Genomic DNA, 10,117 nt, shown 5'->3' on the forward strand with positions numbered 1-10,117 from the left:
GAAGCCTTGTGCACACCCTCAATGCTACTGGCACACAGGGAGGTGTGCTTTATTCAAAGCAGTGAAACTCTGCTGCTCTGGGCAGCACCTCAAGCTGCTCACAGGCTCAAGTGTCACTGGAGGCAGTTTCTGTGCTGCTGCCTCCCCTTCTCCTCCTGGTCTCATGGTTCGCTGAGGTACCTCTGAGTCCTCTTAGCTGCTGCTACCGGGTGAGGTGCTCACCTGGAAGCTTCGGGCACAGCAGAGCAGTGTGTTTGGGAGCTGGGGGGGCTTTCTGCAACTGCAGCTAAACACAGTGACCAACACCTGCTCGGGCTGACAGAGCACCCAGCCCTTCTCTCTAAGCTGCCATGTGTTTGCACGCCCACAAAGCAACCTGAGCTCTGAGTGACCTGCCCTGTGTGCCACAAGCCTCCACTGCAATGTGAAGGGAATAAAAGGCATTTTGAAGACCCACATGCCATCTCTTTAATTTCAAGCCATACAGTTGCCATGATCTGTTTTTGGGAATGATTTATTTCTTCCAAGAGAGGTTTGTACTTGTGTATCTGGAGAAGCTCAGAGTCCAGCTGCAAAAGCTGGAGGAGAAGTGGTCAGGAAGAACCTGCTTCACATACTCCTGATTTAGGTTTTATGGCTTCAGTCCAGATCTTTGGATAAAGGGAAATGCAACAGCAAATGATAGCTAATGGGGTCCTAAAACAACTTCTGGGGTCTCAAAATACTATCACCCCCTTGGTCATCTAACCATAGGTGTGGGCTGTTAATGCAAGACAAAACTGAAAATGAATGTCTTAGTGTCTGACTAAACTGATTTCTAACAATGTGAGAAATATCTCTCTATACAGATTCTGAGATTTTTAGTCAGGGTAACAAGGCAGATGAGAATTTCTTATTAGGTAAATAACAGGCCACTAATTTCCTGCTTGTATCTGAAAAGCCTGTGAATTTCTTGGAAGGGCAATCTTTCCATCTTTTTTACGCAAGACTTAATCTATACCTTCCCCTTCAGCTGAACTACTTATGTCCTGGTTATATCAAAGCATTTAAAGGTTTCTCACTACAAGTATCTTCATTCTAGACTGCAAAATAATCACTCTGTCTTCAAAGCCCTCAGCAGTTCAATTTTCTCTGTTTGAGATAGTTAACCATGGTAAATACTTAGGATTATTTGTGGAGATATGAGGCTTAAGCAGCACAGACAAAAATAATGAGTCATTGAAATGAAAAACCTGGTAAGGTAGGGACAGTTCTCAGTCACAGCCTTCCCTCATTTCTTGCAGCAGCACGTGGAAAATCCTAGAAACTGCTTTAGTGTGAATCCTGTAACGCAGTGGACAAGCGAGCTCTGCACACAGCAGGTTTGTCAGGCATCCTGAGCATGGAAAGCAGGAGCTGCTGTGACCACACCATGAGCACATCCCACCCGAGGGCCAGAAATGTGCCCCACTCCGAGGCCCGTGCCTGGATTCCTGCTGGCTCCTCTCCAGCACACTCCTGCGAGCGTGGGCTGGCTCCGGCAGCGCCGGGTTTGCGCAGCTCCACACATGTCCAGGTTTGCAGAGCTGGAAAAAACAACCCAGCAGATGTTCAGCGCTTCCACATTGTCTGCTGGCACCACATGCAGCGTCTTTCTAGTCTCCATTCCTCAGTCTGGAGCAAAACAAGCTAAATTAGATGAAATCCAGTGTCCTGGGTATCTTTAGATACAGTCTGAGGGGCAGGGACAGAAGAATAGCTACAATAAGGAGGATGAATAAAGCAAATCCTCTTACACGTTCAAAGCTATTATTTGAAAGTGGCAAACTGCATTCGTGCCTAAGTTTGCATTATTTCAATAACAAGAAGAGGAATTTCAAGAAATAAGGAAAGTCTGTCACCTCCCACCATCACTTTCAGAAAAGCCACAAAACCACACCCGGAGACAGGGTTTCTGCAGGGTTTCTGTGGCTTCTGACAGTGCCAGAATCTCTGCAACTCCTGAGGAAATGTCTATTTCCTGATGCCCACCCCAATGCTTAGGTTGGTTAATGGATTGAGATAATACTGTCCAGGAGAACCTCAGACCAGCCCCCAGTTAAGCACCAGGAGCTGAACACTTGAAGTATATTAAATTACCTGAAGTTACAAGCACACAGTTCTGATCCCTTACAGGCATAAGGAGGACTTGAAATTCATGGTAATTTTCTTTGTGTGAATAGCAAGGTGAACTTTGCTTTCAATTTCAGTATTTAATCCAGGGCAAATATCAGATTCCCTGCAGCTTGGGAGGAGCGTGTTTGAGTGTTCATTTAAGTCAAATTACATTTCACATACAAAAAATACTAAGATAATATTGCTTCCAACATTTACATACAACATTTACCAAGCTATCTCTATAAGAATTAGATAAAACTATTAATTCTGGGCCAAAATCCAATTATGACTAATTTTTTCAGGGGCTCCCAGCTTGTCAAAGAGCTTGGTAATAACAAAGTGTATGTTTCTGGAAGCTGCAACTGGGGAATCCAAAGGCTTAATTATGTTTCCAGTGGTTATATTCTCAGATCCTCCTCGATGTTATAATAAGAAATAAACATAAGTAATGTAGTAGCTCTGCAATGGTTTACACCAACCAGCTTAAAAATCAAGACTGCAGCTTTGTAAGTCCCCAGTACACACACAGTGCCATGCAGTGCAGTCCCAACAAGGAGAGATTACCAGAATCAGAGCCTAAAATCAGAGAATTGAGCATGTGAATCCCCCACCCCAGGATGAACATCCAGATGAAGATGCCAACATCTTTATCTCACCTGGGCAGGGTTTCGTGCCTTCTCCCAGCTGCTCTGAAATAGGTACAGTTAAGTCTGTAGCCTGGGTTACAGAAATCAATGCTTTTGCATATTATTTGTGGGCTTAACTGCTTTGCATATGGTTATCCAGGGGAAAATCAAAGTGGGGGCATTGGTTTCAGTCCACTCCTCTGTGCACAGTGAGGGGTTGGAGAACACACTCCCTCAACTGTAGCCACACAATCACATCTTTTCACCCCCTTTGCCTTCACTCTTTGGCCATTCCCCATCATTCTTTTATTTCTTATCCTCTTCCCCCATCATCCCCTCTTCCTATGTCTTTTCCCATAAATTTTCTTTTTCCCTTCTGGTTACATTACATCCCAAGTCCCCAGCCCAAAGGACAGCCCTTGGCAGTATCACAAGGCAGCAGTGGTGCTGCAGGAGAACCCTGCTGCCCCAAAACATGCTGCAGCAGAAGACAAGGAGACACTTGCTGGTGCTTTCTGGTTTTATTAAGAGCCCCGCAGTCACACCCATGGCAAGGGTGCTGAGGTAATGCCACCCTGTCTACCCCAGTGTCCCCAGAGTGGGAAAACTGGGAGTGGGGGTCACTTGGCAGAGTCCTGGGTATCACAGCGGGGTCCCTGCCACTTGTCATAGCACTGGCAGCTGAACTCCGTGGCCAGTTTGGAGATGTCCTCCCCAGGCTCCAGGCTCTGAGCCTCCAGCCAGGGCTTGCCAGCACTCAGATGGATGGTGAAGCGGGAGGGGTCGAGGTGGAGGTAGCCCTGCTGGTTGTCCTGGCGCACGCAGCGGCCCTGGCCAGAGCACAGGGTCTGGCTGCACAGGTCAGCGCTGGCTGTCACATTCACAATGTAGTGGCCCAGGGGCCCCTCCACGTAGTCCTTGAGCCTTAGGCACATCTCCTGCAATGGCATTGGGTGTCACAGCCCTGCACAGCTGAGGCACTGGGGGTACCCGCTGACAGGGACCTGCTGCCACCACCTGCACTCACCTTGGAGGCACTGTAGTCCAGGGTGCCCCAGAGGATGATGCCAGCAGCACCCTGAGCCGCGCTCTCCCCGATGGTGCTCATCAGGTCCTCCTGCACCCAGGGGAGAGAAGTCAGCAGTGCCCAAAGCCCTAACACAGCCCCAGCAGAGATAAAGACTCCCTGGTGCCAACCCACCAGCCCAAGAGGTGCCCACTATCCCCACATCCCCCTCACCTGGGAAAGGAAGTCCAGAGTGTGCTCAAAGGCAATCTGGGAGTAGGGCAGGACGGGGATGCCGCTGTCAAGGATTCCACGCTGGACAGAGAAAGCCTGGGCCACGCGGTTCCGCACGTAGGGGAGCACCTTGTCAGTGCCTTTGAGGCAGAGGGGCAGGTAGATGCTGGGGTAGAGTGCCCGGCTGCCCCTCCAGAGCCAGGACAGATTCCTGTTCCTCTGCTGCTCCACAGCTGGGCACGTCCCATTGTAGGGCAGGCTAAAGATATTGTTGTAGCAGTCGGGGAAACCATAGAAGCCCCAGTAGGCACTGGGACGGAGGCTCTCACCCAGCCACAAGGTCTTGTTGATGAAATCACGGGCGCTCTTCTCAAACTGCTGCTTGGCCATCTCCTCCACCTCCTTGGGAGGCCACTGCGGGTGCTGCTGCTGCACCAGCTCCTCCGACTTCTGCCGGTAGATCTCCATGGAGTCCCAGTTGCGGATCCACAGTGGGCGCCATTTCTCCCAGTCGATGACAGCCAGCCCACCGTAGTCAGGGCTGGGCAGGGTCACCTTGATGTCCTGGGTGGCCTGACGGATGTGAGCCTCCAGGCTGGCATTTTGGGGAAGCCCCCCATTCACTGGCACCCCCTCAGATGTGTAGTAGGGGAAGAGACCCATCTTGTCGCTGTAGAAGAGGGTGATGTCCTGCCCAGTGAAGGACTGCTGGTCATTGGCCAACACATCAAAGACCTCCAGGCTGAGGGTGACATTGTACTTGGCGCAGCGCTCAGTGGGGATGTTCCAGATGGTGACAAAGGGCCGGTTGACAAGGACAGGACCGGGTCCCCCAGCATGGGTCAGGGCAGGCAGGAGCAGCAGGAGGACCCAGCAGGACCACGCTGATGCCATAGTGCTGCTGTGCTCAGGGTGAATCCTGGAGCTGCCTGGGGAGAGCTGAGTCCGGGTCAGACCTTGATGCTTTTATCCCCAAGTGAGGACCAGCATTAATCCACGCCTCCGTTCCCAATCGCTGCGGTCACCCAGGGTCACCTCTTCGACCTCCTCAGAGTCCCTGAATTTATCAGCGGCTCCGGAGTGGGACAGCAGCGTCAGCCCCGCGTAATGAGCGGCGACGGCGGGCTCGGCTGGGAAGGAATGCGCAGAGTCAACACCCCATGACTGGCCAGCGATGAGTGGGCTGGAAAGACAAACACGCACGGACGGGGCGGGGGGAGGAAGGTCACGGTGATGGGCGCGGGCTGCGCCGGGCGGGCGCCGCTCGGGAAGTGGAGAACGACGGCCATTCCCTGGCGGGAGGAGGGCACTGCCGGCAGCGAGCTCTCGGCACCGGGCAGGACCCGGCACGACACCGCCCGCGGTGGCACGGGACACTCCCGTGCCTGGCCTGGGCACCGCGGCCACAGCGGGGCACGGCCCAAACCACTCCGCGAGGGGCGAGGAGGCACAGGGCAGCCCGGCCTGGGGACTCCCACAGCACGGGACAGCAGCCACAAGGCATGGGGACTCTCACAGCAGCTGAGGGCCGTGGGCAGGGAGGTGGCTGTGCCACGCGGGGCCGCTCCATGGCCACGGGCACCCCTCAGGACAGCGCAGTGGCCGGAGAGGCTGCACGGGCACAGGCAGAGCAGGGCAGTGTGGGGACAGGAACCACGCGAGGGCACCGCTGGGGGACACTCATGGCACGGACAGCGGAGCTCAGGGACGCTCCCGGCACAGGGGTGTCCCCGGCCCCGCGAGGCAGAACCTACCCGCGGCCGTGGCGCACAGCACGGTGTCCACACACGATGATCCCGGACCCGGGGGCTCCAGCCTCGCATCCCGCGCACTGCCCGGGGCTGGGGAATCCCTCTGGGGGCGGGGAGGGGCGGGCGGGGGCGGGGCCGCACGCATCTCCACGTGGGTGGCCCGGCCGTGGCTGCCCACGCGGCTCCGGCTCCGCGGGGCCGCTCCCGCCCCTCCAGCCCCTTCCCCGAGCGGAGCAGCTCCCAACACCGCAGAGCTTTCCCCGAGCTGCATACCAACACTCACCGCTTCCTGCCGCCCCGTCCCGGCGCTTGTGTCCACGAGTTGAGTGACCCGTGCCCACCTCGGCCCAAATCAGCCCACACCTCTCAGTCTGACCAGCTTTATTCGAGGTAAAGCACTTCAGTGTGGGGCAGCACACGGGGGATCAGCACCACGCAGCACCCGCTCCCCGCCCCCGTGTCCCTCTTGCCCCCATCCCTCTCCTTACAACAGGAGAGGGGTCCCCCTTCCTCCCCCCATCCCCATGAAGGGCACCTGCACTGCAGCCGGGTGGTAGAGTTGGGGAAACCACACAGCTCACCCCCGACACCACCACAGTGAGGGACAGCCCTCCATCATCAGCTGCCTCCCAGGCAGGGTAGGGATATCTTAAATAGGTTCCTCCTACAGGGGCAGCTCAGTCCAGGGGCAGGTAGCACCAACTTGCAAGCAGCAACAGCACCCCAAGTCCCAGCGGTGCCAAAGGGCCAGGGGCGTCACTGCGGGGGCCAGCACGTGTCTGGCAGCCACTGCCCTGCCAGCCCTGGTAGCAGTGGCAGTGAAAGTGGGTCCGTAAGAAGAGTATGTCAGCAGAGGAGAGCTGGCCCTCAGCCCAGAAGAGGGGGCGCTCGGGGTGATCAGCATCCCGGCGCCGCAGCTGGAAGTTGGTAGAGTTGAGGTGGAGGAAGACATCAGCATGGCTGTCCTGGCGCAGGCAGCGACCTTGGCCCTGGCACAGCGTCGTGCTGCAGAGCTCTGCTGCTGTCGTGACATTCACGACGTAGCGTCCCAGGTCCCCCTCCAGGTAGTTTTTCATCAACTGGCACAACTCCTAGGGAAAGGGAGGCACCAGGGTGTGACCCAGGGAGAAGTACCTCACATGGAGAGGACAGCTCAGCTACTGGTCCTCCCCTGGGGGCAGGTGATCCCTCCACCCATCTACCTCCCACACTGACCCCAAACTTACCCGGTTTTTGGTGTCAACTGCATCACCCCACAAAATGGCCCCAGCTGCACCCAGTGCTGCACTCTCTCCGATGGTAGAGATCAGGTCTGACTGTGGGGACAGGGTCTGGTTAGTGCCCACAGACCCCACGCAGTACCCACAGCCCCAGCACGGTGTGTTCCAAAGTGCCCTTTGCAGGATCAGGGGGCAAGACCCAATCTCTGCTCCAGGGAAAAGGGACCGTCTCAACAACTTGGGGACAAAGCTTCACAAAACCACCCTCCTCCTCAGGGGCTAAGCCAGCACAGCACAGGGGCTGTAAGCTCACACACCCCAGGGTTCCAGGTGCCAGGACCTGAGTCCTGCAGTACTTCCCAGGCACTTCCCTGGTGATAGTCACCATTGGTGCCAGTCCTCCTGCCAGACATCCCATCCATAAGGGAAACAGTTTATGGCACGCCATCATCCAGCCCAAAAAGGGGCTGAGCTGGGCTCCTAGGAAAGGAAGCACCCCTCCTGCTCCCTGGGGCCAGCCACCAGCCCCATGCCAAACGGTGCTACTTCCCACCACATGGAAACAGCCAAACCATGGGGTGCCAGTAACACCATGAGTGCAGACAGCAGCCTCCACAGCCACCCCACTTCACAGGAGCGGGGTGCAATACATAGGCAGAGGAACCACCTCAGCTGACCCAGAGCCCAAATGCCCAGGGCTTGGAATGAGGATGTGTCAGTGGTGCAGCCCTACCTGGCTGAGCACATTCAGCTTGCGGATGTAGGTGGGCCGGGTGTAGACGAAGACAGGTAGGCAGTAGTCGTCGTGGTGCTTCTGCGAGATGCGCATGGCCTCCATCACCCGTGCCCGCACAAACTTGCGGCTGTTGGGAGTGGAGTCCAGGAGCGGGTCGAGGTAGATGGAGGGGTAGAGCGCCATGCTCTCATTCCAGAGCCACTTCAGCTGGTCATTGCGAGACTTCTCCACATCTGGGCACTGCCCGGTGTAACTCTCCTTGTTCTTGCTGTAGTCATGGTTATAGCAGTCAGGGAAGAGGTAGAACCCCCAGAGCTGTTTGGGTCGGAAGCTCTTGGCCTTGCGCAGGGTTCTCACCATGAACTCCTGGGCAGCCGACTCGAACTCAAACGCTGCCTGCTTGTTCACCTTCTCACGGGGCCAGGTGGGCTGACGCCGTAACACCAGTTCCTGTGAGGCCTCCCGGTAGATATCCTTGGGCTTCCAGTTGCGAGCCCAGACAGGCCGCCACTCCTCCCAGTCGATGACGGCCAGCCCTTCTTTGGTAGGTGAGCGGATGTACTTGTTGATGCCGTCCTGGAGGCGCGCGAGGTGCTCGGACAGGCTGCTGTTTTGGGGAACGCCACCATTGACGGCCACACCTTGACGGGTGTAGTAGGGATACAGCCCCAGGCGTTCCTTGTAGAAGATGGTGAGGTTCTGCCCCACGAAGCCCTCATTGGGGGAGGCGGACAGGTCGAAGATGCTGAAGTCGAAGGACACCTGGAAGCGGGGCTTGCAGTCCTGGGTGGGCACATTCCAGGCCACCAGGAAGGGCCGGCGGGTGAGATGGGGGGTGGCCGACGGCTTCTCGGGGGGCTGCCGGGCCAAGGCCAGCAGGGCCAGCCAGGGCACAGCCACCGCCGCCGCGCAGCCCCCGCGCATCCTGCCCGGCGGGACCTGGGGCGCCGGGAGAGCAGCGTCAGAAGGGGGAGCCGGCCGGACGGGGTGTAGCTAGGGGTCGATCTGCCCGCACCCCCCAAGGCAGACCCTGATCCAAATCCCCTCCCGGGGCAGAGAGCTCCCGGGGGGTGCGGGCAGAGCTCCAAGTCGGGGCTGGTTCTCGGGAATCCCGGTCCCAAGCGGCTTCGCCCGCTCGTGCTCCCCCGGGTGCCGGCGCGGCGCCGCCTTTGTTCGAGCCGGGCAGACAAAGCGCCGGGGCGCGGCCCCGGGCGGCCCCGCTCCGCTCCCGCTCCCCGCGCGGCTCGCACCGCGCCTCAGGCCATCCCCCGCCGAGGGCTCCTCCAGCACCGCCGCCTCCCCCCCGCCGCCGCTTTTAAACCTTCCGGCACGCACCACCCGCGGGGGTGCCGGCCCCGCCCCCGCGCCCGCCCGCGCCGCGCCGGGCTGCTGGCACTGACCGTCGCGGGGCTCCGGGTGTCGGGACGGCGGCGAAGCCCCGCCGCACACACACACCTACCTGGGGCCGCAGTACCGGGCACAGGCACCGGGGAGTTCTCCCCCTGTCCCGCCGCGATTGGTACGGCCCAGGAGGACCCGCCCCCCCCCACGCGGCGGAAGGGGGCCGGGCGGGGCGGCGGTTGGGGCCGGCAGGGGGCGCCACGGTTGGCGGGGCTGAGGCGGCCGAGGGGCCTGAGGGGGTCCCCAAACCGCGGTGACCGCGGGACCGGACTGTTCCCAGGGGGCGGGGGTGGTCTCAGGGGAGGTGCTGTCCCCTGGGGGGTGCTGGAGTCCCCAGGGTCGTGGTCACTCCAAAACCACAGTGACCCCAGATTGGTGGTGGCCTCAGGACGCTGTCCCCAGGTGGTGGTGACCCCAGGGCGGTGTCCCCGGGATCATTATCACTGCAAAATGAGGACTCTGGAATTCTGGTGACTCCAGGATGGTACACCAGGATCATGCTGTCCCTACAAAGTTGGTGATCCTACAATGATGGTGACCCCAGAGTGTTGGCAAGCCAAAATGTCGGTGTCCTCAAGGTGGTGATGACACCAGAAGAGCAGTGTCCCCAGGACAGTGGTGACCCCAGGGCGGTGCTGTGCCGGACAGGACATCCTGTGCAGGGCTAGGGCAATCGGTGCTGCTGACTCAGCCATGGCCCCGTGGGTTTCCTGCCTGGAGATGACAAGGGGGGCCACGGGTGTAACAGGGCTGGGGGGGCTTCCTGCCCAGAGCACTGCTGAGGCTCCAGCCAGGCCCCTCTGGCAGGCGACAGGACAGGCAGGCTCAGGGACCAGCCGTGTGGCAGTCCGCATGTGATGCCTGTCCCCTGCCTGCTCTGGCCAGGGCTGGCCCCATTGGGCTGAGGGCCATCGGGGTGCCCCGCACAGGAAGCGCCAGACTGTGAGGGTGTGTCGGGGCCTACAGGGGAAGGAAGCAGGATTGAATCTACGGAAGTGCTCCCCAGC

The 10,117-nt window shown here is 58.5% G+C and overlaps 2 protein-coding genes across 3 annotated transcripts; both read right to left on the minus strand.

Moving 5' to 3' along the window:
* Positions 1-3,254: 3,254 nt before the first annotated feature.
* Positions 3,255-5,817, minus strand: HYAL1 (hyaluronidase 1). 2 transcript variants are annotated; one of them, XM_033071645.1, is made up of 4 exons: positions 5,757-5,817; positions 4,003-5,132; positions 3,790-3,879; positions 3,255-3,700 (listed from the first exon to the last, which is right to left on the minus strand). In XM_033071645.1, the coding sequence occupies exons 2-4, from the start codon at positions 4,894-4,896 to the stop codon at positions 3,383-3,385; spliced, it is 1,302 nt and encodes a 433-aa protein (XP_032927536.1). In that variant the 5' UTR covers positions 4,897-5,132; positions 5,757-5,817; the 3' UTR covers positions 3,255-3,382. The 2 variants fall into 2 exon arrangements, with proteins under 2 accessions (XP_032927536.1, XP_032927535.1); XM_033071644.1 differs by lacking the exon at positions 5,757-5,817 and having other exon boundaries at positions 4,003-5,327.
* A 302-nt stretch (positions 5,818-6,119) lies between these two features.
* On the minus strand, positions 6,120-8,908 carry LOC117002472 (hyaluronidase-2-like). Its single transcript, XM_033071627.1, has 3 exons — positions 7,707-8,908; positions 6,980-7,069; positions 6,120-6,844 (listed from the first exon to the last, which is right to left on the minus strand). The coding sequence occupies exons 1-3, from the start codon at positions 8,631-8,633 to the stop codon at positions 6,431-6,433; spliced, it is 1,431 nt and encodes a 476-aa protein (XP_032927518.1). The 5' UTR covers positions 8,634-8,908; the 3' UTR covers positions 6,120-6,430.
* Between the last annotated feature and the right edge of the window lie 1,209 nt (positions 8,909-10,117).

This window comes from Catharus ustulatus, chromosome 13, assembly GCF_009819885.2.
Source record: "Catharus ustulatus isolate bCatUst1 chromosome 13, bCatUst1.pri.v2, whole genome shotgun sequence".
Taxonomy (NCBI): Eukaryota; Metazoa; Chordata; class Aves; order Passeriformes; family Turdidae; genus Catharus; species Catharus ustulatus.